Source organism: Gobius niger (assembly GCF_951799975.1).
Source record: "Gobius niger genome assembly, chromosome: 20".
NCBI classification, from domain to species: domain Eukaryota; kingdom Metazoa; phylum Chordata; class Actinopteri; order Gobiiformes; family Gobiidae; genus Gobius; species Gobius niger.
In genome coordinates, this window is record NC_136871.1 from 23,097,574 (window position 1) to 23,117,206 (window position 19,633).

Consider the following 19,633-nt stretch of genomic DNA (forward strand, 5'->3'; position numbering starts at 1 on the left):
AACTGATTTTCCTGCAACACCAATGTCCTTTGAAAACTTTCTGACGGTTTGAGCACCGAATCGCAATTTGCATAAAATGTGCAAGTAAAACTATGAATCGTGGATGCAACAGTGATGCAACAGGTCTATCCATCCGTGTAGAAAAATGCTACAAAAATGTTGTTCCCTTATGTAGGATTTTATTGATTGACTGCGGAATTCTTCCGCAGTCAATTATTGGTTTTCATGTTCTTTATTGATTGACTGCGGAATTCTTCCGCAGTCAATTATTGGTTTTCATGTTCTTTATTATTATTCCTCTTCCATCTTTTTCCCGATTTTCTAGAGCTTTCAGCACCTTCATGCTTTGTGCAATTTATGCAAGTTATGCATCAAAACGTTCCGCATGTTGAGGAGAAGGGTGCTATTACTTTTGGGACTTCTGCAACTTACGGTTTTTCCGCAATCGGCCAAAATGTCGGAGATTTTTCCCATTGACTTATAATGGGGCTGCCGCAAATCCATGCTTTTCTGCACTTTTTTCTGCATTTTATGCAATTTCTGCACTTTGTGCATGTTCAGCTTCTGCAACTTGTGGGTTTGGAGAAAAAATTGGCCTTCTGGTGATTTCCAGTTTTTTTATACGAGAGTTTGAATTTTTTGCATTAGTGTGTATGAGGGAATCCAGCCAATGGGGAGACTCCAGGACTTTCAGCCATTTGTGCAGCTTCTGCCAATCAAGCACTGAGGCCATTTCAACAGTTTGACCAGTTTATGGAATATAAAAGTTTATGCAATATTAACAATTTATGCAAATTAACCACTTTATGCATTTTAAACCGTTTATGCAACTTAAGAGTTTATGCCATTTAGGATTTATGAATTTTAAAGAGTTTATGCAATTTACACAATTTATGCATATTGACCCATTCATGCATTTTACCACTTTATGCAGTTTATACAGTTAATGCAACATGACATTTTATGCATTTTACCAGTTTATGCAAATTAAGCAATTTATGCAATTTGAACAGTTTATGCAATTTCTGCATTCGCTTCCCGCAATTCCGCAGTCAATCGCAATGGCGCAGCCATTGCATTTCTAGTTTGATATGAAGTTTATTTAAGGATGCATGTTCCTCCTGCCCTCAGGATGAAGAAAATGTAATGTATAAGTGTTTTTTGGAGCTGATGAATCCCTTCCTCTTTTTGAATGGAGGGAGCATAATGATGTGAGGTTAGGGCCCCAAAGCACAACATACATGGCCTACTGACCCCTAAATCTTCTCCTATAATCAGAGATCATCATGATTTACTGCAAGTCCTGATGTTTTGCATGTCTTAATGGAGTATAACCTGTGGTTAAAAGATATGCACAGATAATGTATACAATATGTGCTGCCACTTAAGTAAAGTTCTCTCCCTGGAAACATATGAAATGAAAAGCATGCACTTGATGCATGCACAGACCATTGTTACCGTTCGTGCCTGGTCCCACTCACCATTGGATCTAAACAATGTACTGAAAACATAAGAGTGGAAAATTATGAAAACAAGTTACAAAACAAACATAGCTAATACCATTGTACTCATATCACAGTCACTCCACAAAGTAATGGATACGGCTTTCGTACTCGGAGTTTGTACTTTTGACCGTGTCAGCCTCGTTCTAGCGGTTTATTGGAATACACGTACTGTATATTTATGCAAGACTAACAAATGGAGGCCCCTGCTTCACATAGAAATTTCTAGAGACATGAAAGTCCTATTATGTATTGCTTTAAACATGGTACAGGGCTGTGCCCGACACAAGAGCCAACAACAATGTCATGGGGTCAAACTAAACAGTTGACTTCTTCCTGTTTGGTCCTGATGACGACCAAAAGGCAATCTCACTCATTATATATTTTTTTCTTTTCTTTTTTTTTTTTAGGCCAACGGAGACACAGAGATTAAATAGAGTACATATTCATGTTATGGAAGGGCACAGTATGGCCAGGCAAAAACGTTACAAAGGCTTGTTTAGTGTTGTTAGTGTTGTTAAGTGTTGTTAGTTTACAAAAACAATTGCTTTCCCACTGTAATAATACGCAATGTATCTGCTTGGATGCAAACATCACATTCATATGTTTGGGCTCACTTAGTTACTTTCACCATTTATACAAATTCGTGATCACCTTTGATTACTTGTGATGTGTTTTTGAAGGCACAGCACTGCACAGCATCAGATGTAATTCAATTGAAGATAACATTGTTTTCCACATTTTTTGGGGGGGAAAGCAAAAGTCTGAGTTCAAAGTGGGATTTCTGTCAGATCAGATGGAACGTTGTTCATTTTAAATTAAACACCAGTCCACTTTAAAGGCCATAATGTGAAAGTATTTAGAATTGGAGAGCGCAGGAGAGGAAAGGGTTACTCTCTGGCGCTCGAAGACAATCAGAGATGAAACTGGGCGCAGACAGAACTGGGCTGAGTGGCGCATGGGTTTAACACTTAGTAGCTTAGGTTAGAGCCTGGGAAAGCTGGATTTTAAATGTGTACCAGCCTTCTAAGTAAGTGTTTGTGGCGCATCTCAGTTTGGCTCAACATCAGTGAAGCATGTTGTTGTTTGTGATGTGATCTCTGACGGGTGGTGCTTTTTACGCACGATGGAAGCGCTTTTATGCGAGCCGAATGGCAACGTCTCGTGGGCAAACTTGAGCCACAGAAACGACTCTCACTCGGGAAACACTACGGCGAACCCCCTGAAGCGCAACGAAGACGTGGCCAAAGTCGAAGTCGCCGTGCTGGTGCTGGTTTTGCTCCTGGCCCTCACCGGGAACGTGCGCGTCTTGTGGGCGATACGCATGTCCAAGAGTAGCCAAACTCGGATGTACTACTTCATCAAGCACTTGAGCATCGCGGACCTGGTCGTCGCCGTGTTCCAAGTCCTGCCGCAGCTCATCTGGGACATCACCTTCCGCTTCTACGGTCCGGATTTGCTGTGCAGGCTCGTCAAGTACCTCCAGGTGGTGGGCATGTTCGCGTCCACGTACATGCTCGTGCTGATGTCCGTGGACAGGTGCCTGGCCATCTGCAAGCCGCTCCGCTCCGTGCGCAAAAGGAAGGACCGGCTGTGCGTCGCGGCGTCCTGGATGCTGAGCCTGGTTTTCAGCGCTCCACAGATGTACATCTTCTCTCTGCGCGACGTGGGGAACGGCGTGCACGACTGCTGGGGAGACTTCGTGCACCCGTGGGGCGCCAAAGCCTACATCACCTGGATGACGCTCAGCATATACATTCTGCCCGTGACCGTTCTGATGCTCTGCTACGGTCTCATCTGTTTTAAAATATGGCAAAACTTTAATCTGAAAACGGGAAGAGCGCGCTTTTTGACGCGCGCCCCGAGACCCGAGAAGTCCTCCGCGCGTCACCTGTCCCGGGTGAGCAGCGTCAAGCTCATATCTAAAGCGAAGATACGCACAGTTAAAATGACATTTGTGGTTGTGCTCGCGTACATAGTGTGTTGGACACCCTTTTTCTCGGTGCAGATGTGGTCGGCCTGGGATCCGGCAGCTCCGAGAGAAGGTAAAGTACGCTACTTTCAATTTGGCGTTGTTTCTTAACGGAAACATTCTTGGAACAAAATAACAAAAAAACATTGGAAACAAAAGTGAAAAAATGGGGAAACCTTTCAGTTTTTAGAGCTGGTTCACTATAGGTTCACTTGTAGAAAACACTGGTTCAGTTCAGACAAAAAAGTAAAAATAATAATAATATTGAACACTTAAAGGTGCATTAAGCAACTTTTTATGCGGGGGAAAAAAAGTTTATAGTTGTATAGTGCGTATTTGACCTTGTGGTGACCCAGCGACTGTGTGAGTGGTCAGCAGAGCGCCTTTACTTTCCATCATGGTTGCCTCTAGGATGCTCAATTGTTTTGTCGGTTTTCTGGTGAGAGTCTGCAGTGAAAACCTTCCAAATAATTGATCCTAGAGCGTCCCAGAGACCACTGTGATGGAAAGTAAAGGCACCATGCTGACCACTCACACAGCCTGCTGGTCACTACAAGGTCACATCAACATCAACTTCATTTTTCTACATAAAAAGTTGTATATGGCACCTTTAAGTGGTCCATATTCATTATTTATTTTTCCTTTTTTTTTTGTCTGAACTGAACGAGTGTTTTCTATGTAAAGTGAACCTATGGTGAACCAGTGGCCTGCAGCATCATCACCTCATCCAGATCAACTGATAGCCTGTGGCAAATTAATTGTTGTCTTCATGTTTTAGTCCTGAATCAATGGCGCTACATGATTCTCAAGACCTCTCAGCCACTTTGTAGGAAAACCGAGCCAAATGATATGAAAATAACATTATCAGCAAACCTGCCCTTCCCAAAAAGTGCAATAATTTGTTGAGTCATACAGTATATGTCAAATCTTATGTCAGCTTCTGCAGTGTGAATCAAACAGGTCAGCGTTTTCAAAGAGGATAATATGCAGTTTATCTTCTCTGGCTGTTGTTGAGTCTAAACATCCTTCTCTTTCCACGTCGAGCAGAGAGCAATAGAAATATTCAATACAACAGGATGAATTCCCCTCCTGGACAGGCTTTTGTAATTAAAGATATCAATCAACTTCTGTCTTCAACCTCTGTCAGCGCACATCTGTTTTACGTGGCATTAACGTCATTAAAGTGCTTGATGTGTCTACATGAAATTAATAAATAGGATGAGGATGATTATGCCCATACAGTGAGAGCACAATTACCGCACAAAGAAAAATTACTTCCTTATAATAAAATTACAAACATGAAACATGCCTTGATTTAGAAATGAGTTATTATTAGATTTCCCTGTGAGACTGAGGTGAATATTGTGTGATGAAACTTCTTACATCACATAGACTTTAAAGACTGTACACCTTGCCATAAAGCACATGTAAAGGCCCTTCATCCGCTCGGACCAAAGGCAGAGATTATAGTAGACATGACCCTAGTCTTTGATGGATAATCCTCCTGAACTTTCATTGTAAACATAATTTACGCCTGCAGCTCTCACTTATCTGTAAAGCCTATATGTTAAGTTAGTGTTTGTTCTGTCATATATTGTGGTGGCCTTCTGGTGGTTTTCTATTTTAAATCAAAAGTCAACTAATCAACTTGAATAAACTTAAATTCAAGACTTGCGTATTCATTAATTCATTAATTATTGCCAATTTCAATTAAATCATGGTCTACTGGTCTGAAGGAACTTGCCACTAACTGCTTCCATGTGTCCATGTCCTCAGAAATGGCCTTCATCATCTCCATGTTGCTGGCCAGTCTGAACAGCTGCTGCAACCCCTGGATCTACATGTTTTTCGCGGGGCACCTCTTCCACCAGAGGGCGCACTGCCTCTTCTGCTGCTGTGGTCGCTACCTGGCCGTATCCACGTGCAGCTGTGGCCGCAAGTGCCCTTCTTCTTCCACGTGCACCAACAAGGCCGCGAGCATCCAGCGGAGCCTGACGCGCACCTCCAGCTCTGGGGTTCAGACTCAGTGACGACAGAGAAGATTTCTGACTTTTGGACAGAGAGAAGCGCCGTTTAAAGGCTCTCACTGAAAGAAGACGTAACATTTCAAAGTCAACCGTTTCTTGAACAATTGGCGTTTGGAGACTTGCAACATCTGTAAAGCTGTTTCGATGCCTTTTCACTCACATTCTTGTTGTGTAAAAACAAATGCAAAGTCACTGGAGTAGCCTACTTCACAACCACGATTTCACATCATACTCTGCTTGTACAGTTCGTTGGGCCTGTGGACTGACATGGTAAATTGTAAATGGTCTCAACTTATATAGCGCTTTTCCACCTACATTAGGCAGCGCCTTACAGCAAGGATCCACTCACCCATTCATACTCTCATTCATACACCAATGTACACAGACACTGGGGGCAATGTGGGTGAAGTGTCTTGCCCAAGGACACAACGACAATGTGCACTTTCAGGAGGTGGGACATGTCATTTCGGTTGTCAGAAAAACATGGTACAGTGTACAGCAATCCAGTGCAGGGGTTCCCCCTACTGTCGTTTTGATTAAATTACACCATCTGACACATACTGTTAATAATATGTAAAATGATAGCTTATGTGAAATGTATAATGTAATATAAATATTATGGACAATAATAAATGTGGCCTATATGATTATCAGCTTTATTGTGAGTGTAAACCAGACTCAAATGCATTATTTAGTAACAAACACAAAATCTTGTTGGACACATAGCCTATATATTTCAATTGTCATGACACCATCTGTCATTATCTGCCATTCATTCTTATTACTGCATTAGAGCACACATAACAGTATTAATAAAGCTATAAACAGCTGCAAACATGTCATAATACATATGTTTTGGTCTGTCGCAGAAACGTCCCTGAATGAAATCCTCACACCTCTTTGTGTAATGCCACTTTGACTCTGCTGAATATCTTCCCCAGAGCCTCGAAAAGCGGGTCGAAAAACGTGTGCACGACCAGCGAGTACATCTGGCCCAGACACTGGAACTCTATGGTGCAGCTCTTGGTGCAGGGGACCACTGCCCAGATGTGACAGAAGGACAAGAGGGCAAACAGGACGCCCCACAGCAGAGACAGGGGCACGCCTAGGAGCGCGGTGAGCACACGGTAGCACCAGTATTTAGACACTGTGAAAGTGGTGTAGCTGGCTTTCCACACGCCGTCCAAACTGTGAGTGCCATAGGGCTCCGCAATCACATCCTCAAACTCCACCTGCAGACACAAAAAACGGGGGACAGTAAATTGTCGATGGTCATTTTATCTTTAGCTATGTCTTGTCTATCTCTATTTTGATTCCAATTTTGACCATTTTATACACGTGACAGGACTTACAGTAATTGCATACAAAACATCAAATGAAAGAACACTTGCAATACCTTTCCCACTGTGCACAACCCACACGACATCACTCACTGTAAAATAGCATGATCTGTCTCTGTGTACATTATAGCATGTTGTGTTGCTATTATGTTTGTTATTTCTGTGAGGTTCTTAAATAGAATACTCAAAGAAACTCAAATTGCAGACCCATACCTTGACTACATCCTTGTTGATTTGCGCAGGGTCTCTGTTGATGAGGTCAATCTCTTTAGTCCGACTGTCCCTCCTGAACTTCTGGTCCTCATTGTGGTTCAATTCAATATCCATGTTTGGGGTATTTCCTGATAATTCTTCTAAAATGGTCCACGAACAGGAAGATTCCAGCTCTCCTAAGCCACTGTTAAAGCGATTCAGAGGCACCAGCTGCCTGTCCCATCCCCTACACTTACACGCCCTTTGGTCATTCTTTGGTACATGGGTGGCAAGTATTTCCTAAAGTAGGGAGCGGGCTCGTGTTGCATTTTGCACCGCTCAATGAAAGCGCAAGCTCCACAATAAATATAGTCATGGTCCTATTTGTGGAGGCATTCAAATCCAGCCTCTACATACTGGATTGGGAGAGGTCACTCATATATGGGTGAAATATGGATGTGATAAATATGGGTTGTTTGGATTGTTCGCAACTTATAATTTCAATGTTTTGTTTTATTTTGTTTGCTTTGTTTTTTACTCTTACAAGAATGTGTGTGTGAAAACATTTTAAGAACCACAGTTTATTGGTGTGGTATAATGATAATAGAAGACATGTATTTAAAAAAGAATGACAAAGAAAAAGGTCAAACCAATCACAAATAGATTAAAATATATGCAGCCTAAATCTGAATTTGGCCTACGGTTGATTTAATGATGACAACCTTAAAGCAGAACTAAGTAACTTGTTTACCTTAATAAATCCTTCCCGTAGTCCCTCTGGGGTTAATACAAGTGTTGATGGGATGATTGGGGGGGTCTTTCATCTCCCCCTGATGTCTCTTACCCTGCACTGACCCGGAAGCGCAATACACACTAATGGAATCACGAAGAAACAGGCTAAAGGGCAAAGCTAACTGCAGGCTAGCGCCACTTAAACAATATTTACAGCTAAGTTTGAGTGAAAAAAATGATCTCCATCGTGTAATTGGATGAACAATATCGCTCTCTCGCTTTGTCTTTTCTGTCAGCGTAGTGTTTGCTCTCACTGACAATTAATGAGTAACAAAAATGCAACATGCTACGACACCTGCAGTGGCGCTTATGGCCTCTAGGGGCATGAGTTACTTAGTTCTGCTTTAACTGCAATCTACCAAAAGCATTTTTTTTTTTTTTTTTTTACATTGTCCAGATTCTAAAAAAAACAAAACAAAAAATGCAAGGCGAGTCCCACTGAAGTGTCACTCTTTGGCCAGGTGAACCCTGAAGCCTCCACAGCACCGTCCCGCGCTGGTGAAGAACGGCTGAACGATCACCTCCATCACGATACTCCACAAGCTCTGCAGCCAACGGGTGCCAATCAGGACACACTGGATGCACGGGCTCACCATCCTGACACAGAGCAACAACCGGACTTGTTATCAATGGATAGGTATGTTTCAATACACAAGTAAATCCATTTGTGGCAGTCCTATGCAGCAAACAAATTATTATGCTTTTTTTTTTAATACAGCCTAATGATCATCTCTATTGTTAGACTTGAGATTCATAAGAAACATTTCAAAACTCAATAATACGACACAAATAAGATAGTGATCAAAGACTTACTTATACAGGCAGACTGGCACTGACATTAGGATCACAATGTACTGAAATGTATTGAAATGTATCACACTTATTTACGGCGAGACAGATGAATAGGGGAAAATATAATCACATTATGAAAAATCAATTTAAAAATCTCCCTGGTGACATAAATATGGGGAAAATGCATTGCTGCGAGTCTTGTTTCGTTAAATGTTTTCATTAATTAAGCCTTTTATGTCACAAGCGAAGTCTGAACTATGCATAGAGGCTGGTTTAAATGTATGAGTTTGTTTTGTTGACATACAGTATTAGACACTAATGTATCTTGGATTCAAAAAGCATAAGCCACTTTGTGGGGCTGTATAAAGAGGTGTATCAACTGGATTTTTATGATGGGAAATGTAACCAATCAATGTAACCATCATCCGCAATCGTGATAAACATTGTAAAAAAAGACCCTCAAATAGGAAAGGTAATGTAGCAATTTGGTAACGGAATAAAAACAACTTTATCAAAAACACAAAATGATTTATCCCGAATAAAACTGAGAACTTATTATCCATGACATGTTCTGAACAATGAGGTTCAATTGTCATGTACCTAGAAAGCCAAACAAGAAGGACACAAAGTCACTAAGATTATTATAACTTTTAAAGTTTCATTGATTATGATTGAGTTGGGGACCTAGTTTATGGTCCATGTTCCTGATTTTTTTAATCCACATGAAGCAAAAAACAAAATCTTATCATGTCTTATTAGTATCTCATGATTACTATAATTTTGCCACAATGATATCAAAATGTGCTGTGGTTGTAGTGTTCAGTCACAGGGGTGGATTAATGTGCAAGGACTTGAAGGTATGACAATGAAAATGGAAAGTTTGTTGCCGTAAATTCACATTACAACTGAAAACAATCCGATAAATGTACTTCTATCATTATTGTAGTAGTAGGGCCTATGTTCCTCACCAGATATGGAGGCAGCTCAGGAGGGCGAAGAGCACCCCTGTGATGACAGACAGGGGGATGGCCAACAGCACTGACACTATTCTGTAGATCCACACTCGGGACACTTCGAACAGGGCGTGGCTCCAGATCCACACACGGTCCCCACTGCGCACGGACACCGGCTCCGCGATCACGTCCTCAAATGTCACCTACAGCGCAACACGCATTGTGTGGTTATGCTCAGATGGGAGACATTTATGCTACAAAACAATCATTACGCTTGCCTCAATTACATTTACATTTACAGAGCAATAAGGACATGCTAATGACATGAAATAACCAGATGTAATAAGAGATGAGGCCTTTTGTAGCCCTTTGTCTATATTATGATCCACAATGGAATGTCCTAGTAATTTACAGATGTATTTAAACAGGGTAAGGGTTGGGATTCATATTACCATGAACAGAAAGGCAGTGCCATGGAACCATCATGCAAAGTTTGATCATTGTTTTGAACTTCAAAAACTAAAGCAATATCACTCACAGTCAGTATTTTGATTATTCCTTTTGAACAGTGCCATTACATTCCGTCTATGTCCAACCCAAAGCCTTGATAAATGGAACAAAAAGCTGTGTGTGTGGAAGGGCATTTACGCAAATCCCAAATATGACGTGATGCCATCTGTAAAACTACCTGGAGACAGTCATTGATGGCTCTCGGATCTCTGGCACTGATCAATGGCTTGGTGTCACTGATTTCCACCAACGCCGACGTGTGAATGTTCTCTTCGTCTTCAACAACAGGGGGCGCCTTCCTCCACAAAACCTCGGGATCTTCTCCGTTCTCAGACTCCTCCAAATCCGAGTCCAAGTCGATCTCCACTTCCTCCGAATCCTCCCCTTTCCTCACGTTCTCCATGGCCACACGTGAAGAAGGGGAAACGACCCGACCGGCGCTGCAGTATTTCTCACACACAGGTCAAAGTCTGTAGTTGTAGCTGGCTCCGGAGCAGTGTGTGTGTGTGTGTGTGTGTGTGTGTGTGTGTGTGAAGCCCCGGTTATATTGGGAGCGTTACAGCACCCCGGTTGGTATTTGCAGATGGGCTGTCAAGTGAAGATCATTTTCCGGAGCCGAGCGGTGGGAGGAGGGATTGCCAACGTGGGGGGATAAAAATAAGTGGGCACGGAGATGGCCCTGAGAACGGGGATGCACACACTGTTGTCTGGGAAGGACTTCAGTTTTTCATTCAAATACAGTCCTGTTCAAGACACAATACAGTGACACTATAGAAAATGCAACCTTTGTAGGATGCACTGTAAAAGGCACTGCAAGTTCCACTATATGTGAAAATGCCAGAAACAACAAAGTTCAGTCTCTGAGCTTTAGCTACTCAAGGTCTGCACTAGCACTATGCTCTAGCACTTGATTGGGGACGGATGCTGTTATTGTAGAAGTTGGAGGAGGATCTTTAAGTCAGTTCAAACTTTTTGATGTAAGGGCCACAATGGGATTTGAATTTGCCAGGGGGGCAGGGCTGATATCGTGGTTTGGGGCGTTTGTGGCCATACCGCCTTTGCTATGCCCAATCCCGTCAGACCTTGGAAGCTAAGCAGGGAAGGGCCTGGTCGGTACTTGGATGGGAGACCGTTTGGTAACACCAGGAAGCCTGGCGAATGTAGTGAGTGAGTGAGTGGTTGGTGGTGGTCGGAGGGGCCGATGGCGCAGACTGGCTGCCTCGCTTCCGTCAGTCTACCCCAGGGCAGCTGTGGCTACAATAGTAGCTTACCACCACCAAGTATGGAGTGAATGAATAGTGCAATGTGAAGCGTCTTTGAGTGTCCAGAAAAGCGCTATATAAAACCGATGCATTATTATTATTATTTGAAAGACTGTCATAGACTAAATTACCCAAAAATACTGGCAACATGACTTTACTTTATGTCAGTGTCATCATATTAGTGCATCACCACTGATACTATAGCCAGTGCATATGGTGAAGGGTCTTGTGTGCGCTTTTGGCCCCTGGATTAACTTTGTCCACCTCTATGTTTATTTACACACTAGTTTAAGTCACAGAATCTGCCAATCCCAAGAGTCGGGTTCGTTCTGATTTCTGATTGGATGATTATTTTGCGAGCCAAAGCAAACATTGTACATAATCTTTTGTCCTCTCTTATGCCTTACGGTCTAGGTATATGCATCTATATCTAAATACTATCATGTAGAGAAGATGGAAGCAGCATCAACAACATACACAAGTCCAAACTCCACTTCTGACACTAGATGGTGCCATATTATGCGGTTGAATCACACTATTCTAATTCTTTTCTAGCAATTCAGAATCTGTTTTTATGGTTTAATTGGCCAGTAGTAAAATCTATAATAGCAATGATAATGGTTTAACACCCTGTGGAGCGGGACACACATCCTCTCTGTCCTTTCCCTATCACTGCACTCACAAAACACATTTTGTTCTTTCAGTCTGTGGACCTACTCACTGAAACGCTGCTATTACTGGGATCTGTTGTGTTGACGTGTTTATAATGCCTAGTCTTGATGGCAAGTACTGTATGTTACATATACATATAATTATAGTCTAATTTATTGATTACAAGAAAGTAATAATAAAAAAGTAGCATCCTATTTCTTTGTAAATTGTAATCAGAAATAGTATAGTGGCATCTTTAAATCACTCATTGGACTCAAACGCGACATTATTTGATAGCATTCAGAAGTGTTTTGTACATGGCTTATTAATTTGAAGCACCACTTCTGTCTGTATGGCTAGAAGGCAAGATGGTACAATTAGGTCTCAACACATATCAGTAAAAAAATAGAATTTAGCTTAGATGTCATTTCATTATGGATTAGCTCATCCTGGTGAGCAAATACTGCAACACTCTCAACACTCTGCGTTGAGAGTGTTGCCTCAGGTAACAGAGGAACGCTAATGGACTCTCACACCTGAACATATGGGCCTTGTTTGTGTCCACCTGCTGCTGTAAAGAATGTGAGGTCATGGAGACGGTGAGCACGGTGTCATACTTCCATATTGTCTCCCACTTGATTCAGGGCTGGCCCCAAAGTCATCAGTGAGAGAACAGATGTCCACACTTCCATCCACGCACACAGACACCAGGGCCACGTCGTCTGGCTACTCTCAACGTAGAGGAGCAGCGTCTTTACTGCGAGCTGAAACCACCAATGAAGGAGCATGCAGAGGAAACTCTTTTCAACTCCTTGTGTCCATACCAAATTCTATTTATATTTTTATTGATTACACAATTAAATTAAAGGGAAAGGATATATCCCAAATCTCATGACCATAGGTGAGAAGAACAAGATCACGAATACAAGCGGCCGAAATGAGTTTCCTTCGCAGGGTGGCTGGGTGCACCCTTCGAGATCGGGTGAGGAGCTCAGTTACCCGGGAGGAGCTCGGAGTAGAGTGTCTGCTCCTTCACGTCGAAAGGAGCCAGCTGAGGTGGCTCGGGCATCTGTTCCGGATGCCTCCTGGTCGTCTCCCGCGGGAGGTGTTCCAGGCATGTCCTAGTGGGACAAGGCCTCGTGGAAGGCCCAGGACACGCTGGTGGGACTATGCCTCCGAGCTGGCCTGGTGTCGCCTAGGGGTCCCCCCAGAACAACTGGAGGTGTGTGTGTGGATCGGGAAGTCTGGGCATCTCTGCTGAGACTGCTGTCCCCGCGACCCGGCCCCGGATAAAGCGGAAGAAAATGGATGGATGGATGGATGGATGGATGGATGGATGGATGGATGGATGGATGGATGGATGGATGGAAAGGTTATATCCACCATTTTCAAGGTTGCCCTAGTTGCCGGTTAAAATTATGCATTAAACAGTGCATTCTGGTACGCCCATGACCTTTCTGGCACCATTCCGAATATGCTTTGGTAACTGAGCACAGTTGTATGGGGCACAATTTTACTCCCACATCTGCCTCCAACAATGTGTCAATGAGTGCAGACATATTCCACTTTCATTTGTAACAATTGGGTGTTTTCCCTGAACCAGTGGCTTATAAGGGGCATGTTCCATCCTCAGCACCTGCCAGTCCAGCTGTGTACAGAACAGGAGGTCAGATCATGGCAGGACAGAATTCATTAATATAACTAATGCTGTTACCATCCATGGCACAAAGGTCTGTGTAGCTACTGCATGTTAAATCATGTCATCCACTTCGCTCTCTGAGGTTTGGTTCCAGGAAAAAGATCGTGTTGTTCTCTACACACACAATGTCGGGTGTAGAGAACATGTCTCCTTTGATTTGCCTGGAGTGGTCATCTCATTATCGCTGTGCCTTAAACAGCACAGGCCCTCACAAATTGCCAGCAGAAAGGTACACTTACCATGAGCCACTGAAAAACAAAGCACACTTCACTAGGCGTTGTAGACACATATTGTCATTTCCTGAAGAGACGGACGTTGTTTGATGTGGTATCAATGTGGACATACAAAAGGTGTGATTGTCTTGGAGAATAAAGAAGACGCTTCACCTTAATTAGTAATGACAGTGCTCGAAATACATTAAAGACACACTTCGCCTCGACATTGGCTGATGGAAGCAGCTGAGTCTTTTAACTCAGCGGCACAGAGGTTAGCGCTCGTGCTTCATGTTCTCCCCGTGTCTACGTAGGTTCACCCCGGTTTCCCCTCCACTAAAAACATGTACAATAGGCCAGGATGAATCTGAGCGTGCATGTGTGGGACAACGGATGCAAATTGGCCCATGGCTACAATCCGGTGTGAGGTCTTCATTAAAGGAACAGGCCACCGTTTTTCCATACTGAGATATGTTCTTACCTGAGCTTAGACAAATTGATGCATACCTGTCTGGTCTTTGTGCGTGCGCTCAGTCACGCAAAACAACCAAAGAAGTTGTTTGAATTTGACCTCTCCCAATGTATTCCTATAGCTCCAAACGGGAGTGAAGCTGGAAGCTACCACGCTCTTCCATGGGCACGCACAAAGACCAGACAGGTACGTATCAACTCGTCTAAGCTCAGGCAAGAACATATCTCAGTATGGAAAAACAGTGGCCTATTCCTTTAACATGCACTGTCCCTATAAACCAATAAATACATAAAAAATAAAAACAGGCTAATGCCATTATTCACTTTAATGGCTGATGTTATAATTACAATATTTATCAATCAATTTAAAAACTCTTCAATTAAAAATACACTATTGTGGTGCATTAAATGTGTTGTTCAGATGAGACATTTGATTGTTCAAATATTACTTTATGCAAAGTGATGTTGAGTCCATGTGCAAGACTTCCTCAACTTCCAACTTACAATATATACCAAGTCACATATCAGTCTTCTTGCATATTCTTTTTATTTTTGTAATGGCAGACCCTAACCCTAACTTTGTTTTTCTGAACTGTAATGTGCAAGCCCATAAAAACCAACGGACGCATGTGAGGAAAATGGCCATAAATGTACAAAATGTACAGATAAACCCATGATGGTAATCTTCTGTACACATATTTAACAGGTATTAGAGCAGCCCTTTGAGATGTTATGAAATGGTATTTTCTCCTTATATAACTGTGTACACACTGAGCTCAGTCACTCACTGTAAATAAACAGACCGCACAGGCGCACAATATGGCACAATGAGGAAAAAAGCTGTGTATGTGTATCTCAAAGGGTGTTTTGCACACAGGGGGGCAGGTGCGTAGCAAATTAGAAACTTAACTTGGCAAGATAAAGAAAGCTGTCTCACACCATTTTGTCACTCTTTAAACTTTTCATGGGAGCTTTCTGTATTTTGAGAGTAGTATGCATTTTATACATGCAAACATAAAAAATGGGTTATTTGGTGAAAATATTATTGGATTGTATAGTAAAAAACATATATATATTGTGTTTTAATACCAGGAAAATAACGTAATACTGCAGAAACAATAGGATTTACATAAAAACTGAATTTTACTTAAAGGCACTGCGTAACATTTTGGACTCTACTGCGGCATCAACACAAAACAATGACCAGCTCAACACAGAAAATGCTGTTACTGCAGTGTGTGTAGTCAAAGGATGGATTTGGATGAGAACCTAACCTGCTAAAATCTCAAATTCTGCTCAAAACATCTCCATGGAGACGAGCAGTCATGTCTTAGGAGAGGTGAAAGCACACGATTATTTGTACATTTGAGGTATTTTTCAATGATGAAAATATCTGTCATATGAATGCTTGTATTTCAATATTATTTATTGGGTAATATTTTATGCGGTGTGGCTTTAATGTACAAAAATGAAACATTATCGTTCAAATTCTTGTGAAAAAAAGGATTTTCTTTTTTTTTTTTTTCTTTCAAAAAGTCATATTAACAGCAAATAATAATTTAAAATTGTAGGGAGTCATAAAACAGTGTTCTACAAGGTAAGAAGTGTTTTGGGTAACAATAGTTTCTCACTATGTTGCTAGAAACACACTGTGCGAGTTTAAATGTGACGATAATGTTTGTAAGTATATGGTAATTGGAGAGGCTACTGGCACAGACCGTCAGCCCCAGGGCAGCTGTGACTACAATAATATCTTGAGAAAAGAGTAACACACACCAAAAGTTGTATCAGATGATCAGATGTCGAGGAAAATCTTCAAAAATCAAAAAGCAGCATTGCACACTCAAGTAGCCGAAGTCTAAAGGTATATCTATTAATTGAAGATAACGGTTTGGCACAGCCTTCTTCAGATCATTCTTGCTTTTTTCTTTTTTGAGCACCGTAGTTAAAAAAAATAAAAAATAAAGGTAAGGGGAATTAATGACTTATGCTATTTATAGTTACTTCATGTGTAAAAAAAAGTGCTATATACTGTATAAACAATGCATTGTTAAAAAAGACCCTAATTGCCCTAAGTGAACTCCTCAGGTATCTGTCCTGGTATCCTGAAGCCACTCTGTCCCGTCTGATCCAGAGTGCTTCTTGGGCTGGATGTGGTGAAGCTCGCTCTGGTGTCTACAGTGAAGCTCGTCCGGTGCAGAAACTGAAGGAAGTTCTCGTGACCTGACCCCTCGGGACTCACAATCAAATCTATGGGATGTCCTGAGTAACACCTCCTCAACTTGCACAGCTCCTCCCTAATCTGTCTGTTCAAAAGCCCATAAAAAAACGGATTCATGGCAAACGATGAATAGGCCAACCAGGTGACGGCTTCAATCAAGTCATCAGGAATTTGTGACGTTGTATTGACACTAATATGGAAGTGAAATGCAAAATAAGGCAGCCAGCACATGAGAAATTGCCCCACAATAAGTACAAGAGTCAGTGCAGCTTTGGCCCCTCCAAAAGGCCTGTCCCGGACACTTCTCAGCGGAGCAGTGCGTGTTGTAATTATGGTTGTCTGGCTGTTGATAGAGTCTGATCTATGCTTGCTTTGTGTCCAAGAGGGCAGCGGCCCATGTTGACGTGCGGCGACTCTTGCCACTTTATAGACGTTGCAATAGACGATGAAAATCACCAGCGCCGGGACAAGGAAACAGAAGACGCAGAAGACGGCAGAGAAGACTTGTCTGTGATGACTGTGGCTCCACTGTCGAGCGCAGTGGCCGGGGCGGAAGTCGTTGTTTTTATGCCCATTGGAGGAGGGCCACCCAAAAGCGGTCGACAGGCCCAGACCCAGGGAGGCGAGCCACACAATCACCATGACAACAGAGGTGAGGCGGAGGGTCATCTTCACTTCGTAGCGCATGGGGTGCACGATGTAGTAATACCGCTCCACGCTGATGACCATGATGGTGAAGATGGAGGCGGCGATGAGGGTCACGTTGAGAAAAATGTATACCTGCAAGACAAAAGGCACAATTTCTATCATTCTGAAGTACATTTCGATGAACTATCCTTTTTCGAGGCCTGTAGTTTACTGTATGTTTGCTGAATATTACCACAGTGAAGCATTTGCTTGTCTATGGGTTGTTGAGTTGACAATGTTTATATTCACATTTTAAGACCATGACGCTACCACATACCTAGATAATGTGTTTATAGCAAAAAAATAAAAATAAAAAAACGCCAAGATCCTTTGCTTGGGTTTCAGAAACTCATGAGCTGAGCAGCTATAGGCAAGCAAAAGCTTTTCCACTTTTGAAAAGGAGATGGGCTCAACATATAGGTAAACCCCATGCGGTAAACGTTTAATGTGCTTTTCATAATGTCCATGGATTACCTGACACTCCAAAGCGGTGAAGAGCACCCCGGCAAAGTACGGAGAACTGACCAGGATCCCCAGAGGCATAAGCAGCACAGCACAGAGCAAGTCCACGGCACAGAGGTGACTCACGAACGCAAACTTCCTGAGGTGAGGAGCTTTGACTACCGCCACCAGGACGGCGGTGTTGGCCACCAGAGCCAGCACATTCAGGATCACCATGAAAAATATCCCAATGGGGTTCTTGAAGTCGGCCTGGCCCGTGGGAGAGGTGCCGAGTTGCCTGCTGGGCAGTGACGGCAGGGGCACCCACACCACGATGCTGCCGTTGTATTCACGACTCACAAATGAACTGTTCTCCTCCATCCTTCATGGCACTAGTTTGGACAAGTGTGCTCCTGGTGTCCCCATCGGGCTAGAAGCTGGATCTGCTGGTGCAAAGACATTTATCTGTTAAAAATAGAAGATATATTGAGACTTATATTTTTCAGCGGTATTTTAGGACCACTTGTATTCATTTAACGGCGAACCTTACATGAACAGTTTTAAATACTTCATACTTGTGTTTTTCTGCAGACTGCTGTTGTGTGCCCTTATTCAGTCTATCCCAAGGCAGATGAACTTAAAACCAAGGAGCGTGGTGCAACAAATAATAATAATAACAACAATAATAATAATGAATGTCAGTAAAGAAATAACACATAAGCTGTCTCTTCTCTTCCTCAAAGCGCTCTGTCCCTTTTGCGATGACAGATAATGAGCGGTCTTGTATTGGGCCAGCTGCGTGGATAAGGCTTCAGTGATTAGTATGTGTTCAGTGTCACTGCTCAGTGCAATGAGAAAACCCCTTATCCAAGATGCACAGGCCCTCTGTGTGATCAAATGTATGACAGTGTTTAAATAACCAAATATTTATATATAATTGTTTATGGCACAAAATATATTTCACTTGTTTGAGGCAGTCGGGAATATGTTTTTATCCATGATTTTGAGGCAACTGCAGGCTCAATTCATGAGACAAAATTAGAAAACTACTTTGTTAAACTGCACTCAAGAAATTGTGTGGGAAATCGAATCGCACATACAATAGAATTACAATTTTGTGCTGCATACAAAATGAAAATAATGGCTACAGGAGAGATAGGTTTCCGTTGGTGTCCTCAATCCATGTGCTCACTCACTGCCAATGAGTAACTGATGGAGAGCTTTAATCTCCAGCTGGAACACCAGTGGCATGTTTGACTTAACCTCAGAGGAGGCTGCTGCTACATGTACGTTTATATTATGTAAGAATGTCCCATAAACACTGGTGCATTAGAACAAGAATTAATGACATGCAAACAATTATACAACAAAAACACACACAAAGAGAAAGTAAGGCTTCTATTAATTGCAAATGTATAGGCTATGTATAAGTTGAATGGAAAATAATTTAGGCTTGTAATGAGGGTGGCACATAAATGATACAAAATCAACTATATTCACTCTCCTTAAAAATATATATATTTTTACCTTAACAATCTCCTTGGAAGTTGTTGCAAATCCTGACTTTTTTCTAGAAGCCCAACAGTATTGACACCAAAAGTTCAAATTTTAAGAACGCAGGACCACATGAAATAATATAAATAACAATCCCAAAAAAAGAATAATTACTTGCATGGACGATGTCTCCAGTTTTCTGATATCTGATGTGATGAGCCATCGTCCAGAGCGCAGTGTCCGCGGGGAAATCAGAGGGAGGGTGACCAGGGGGTTTGAAGGGGTGGGGCTAACTGTGCTGATCCCTTAGACATGGCCATACTTCCTTCCTCTTCAGCTTTGAGAAAATTCAGAGCTTTTTGGATACTGAGATTGAGACAGTTCAAGGTGAAGACAAACAAAAAATAGGCATTCT

At 42.2% G+C, this 19,633-nt stretch overlaps 4 protein-coding genes across 5 annotated transcripts; 1 reads left to right on the forward strand and 3 right to left on the reverse strand.

The window, feature by feature from the left end:
- The first annotated feature begins 2,427 nt into the window (after positions 1–2,427).
- oxtrb (oxytocin receptor b) lies at positions 2,428–5,539 on the forward strand. Its single transcript, XM_079578772.1, has 2 exons — positions 2,428–3,547; positions 5,251–5,539. The coding sequence occupies exons 1-2, from the start codon at positions 2,629–2,631 to the stop codon at positions 5,502–5,504; spliced, it is 1,173 nt and encodes a 390-aa protein (XP_079434898.1). The 5' UTR covers positions 2,428–2,628; the 3' UTR covers positions 5,505–5,539.
- A 512-nt stretch (positions 5,540–6,051) lies between these two features.
- Positions 6,052–7,413, reverse strand: LOC306980010 (caveolin-1-like). Its single transcript, XM_079579199.1, has 2 exons — positions 7,055–7,413; positions 6,052–6,733 (listed from the first exon to the last, which is right to left on the reverse strand). Exons 1-2 carry the CDS (start codon positions 7,166–7,168, stop codon positions 6,392–6,394), a joined length of 456 nt encoding a protein of 151 aa, XP_079435325.1. The 5' UTR covers positions 7,169–7,413; the 3' UTR covers positions 6,052–6,391.
- Positions 7,414–8,103: 690 nt separating this feature from the next.
- cav4a (caveolin 4a) lies at positions 8,104–10,583 on the reverse strand. The gene is made up of 3 exons (XM_079578400.1): positions 10,259–10,583; positions 9,586–9,773; positions 8,104–8,422 (listed from the first exon to the last, which is right to left on the reverse strand). Exons 1-3 carry the CDS (start codon positions 10,481–10,483, stop codon positions 8,272–8,274), a joined length of 564 nt encoding a protein of 187 aa, XP_079434526.1. The 5' UTR covers positions 10,484–10,583; the 3' UTR covers positions 8,104–8,271.
- Positions 10,584–16,378: 5,795 nt separating this feature from the next.
- On the reverse strand, positions 16,379–19,609 carry LOC306980214 (putative G-protein coupled receptor). 2 transcript variants are annotated; one of them, XM_079579483.1, is made up of 3 exons: positions 19,393–19,609; positions 17,758–18,167; positions 16,379–17,376 (listed from the first exon to the last, which is right to left on the reverse strand). In XM_079579483.1, the coding sequence occupies exons 2-3, from the start codon at positions 18,103–18,105 to the stop codon at positions 16,447–16,449; spliced, it is 1,278 nt and encodes a 425-aa protein (XP_079435609.1). In that variant the 5' UTR covers positions 18,106–18,167; positions 19,393–19,609; the 3' UTR covers positions 16,379–16,446. The 2 variants fall into 2 exon arrangements, with proteins under 2 accessions (XP_079435609.1, XP_079435610.1); XM_079579484.1 differs by having other exon boundaries at positions 17,758–18,170; positions 19,393–19,410.
- Between the last annotated feature and the right edge of the window lie 24 nt (positions 19,610–19,633).

Coding starts and splice junctions, on each gene's coding strand:
- cav4a (XM_079578400.1), bottom strand. CDS start 10,483: ATGGAGAACGTGAGGAAAGGGGAGGATTCGGAGGAAGTGGAGATCGAC. Junction 9,774..10,258: donor CCATCAATGACTGTCTCCAG/GTAGTTTTACAG, acceptor GTTGCGCTGTAG/GTGACATTTGAGGACGTGAT. Junction 8,423..9,585: donor CTGAGCTGCCTCCATATCTG/GTGAGGAACATA, acceptor GCTCTGTGTCAG/GATGGTGAGCCCGTGCATCC.
- oxtrb (XM_079578772.1), top strand. CDS start 2,629: ATGGAAGCGCTTTTATGCGAGCCGAATGGCAACGTCTCGTGGGCAAAC. Junction 3,548..5,250: donor TCCGGCAGCTCCGAGAGAAG/GTAAAGTACGCT, acceptor CCATGTCCTCAG/AAATGGCCTTCATCATCTCC.
- LOC306980214 (XM_079579483.1), bottom strand. CDS start 18,105: ATGGAGGAGAACAGTTCATTTGTGAGTCGTGAATACAACGGCAGCATC. Junction 17,377..17,757: donor TCACCGCTTTGGAGTGTCAG/GTAATCCATGGA, acceptor TTTGTCTTGCAG/GTATACATTTTTCTCAACGT.
- LOC306980010 (XM_079579199.1), bottom strand. CDS start 7,168: ATGGATATTGAATTGAACCACAATGAGGACCAGAAGTTCAGGAGGGAC. Junction 6,734..7,054: donor TCAACAAGGATGTAGTCAAG/GTATGGGTCTGC, acceptor TTGTGTCTGCAG/GTGGAGTTTGAGGATGTGAT.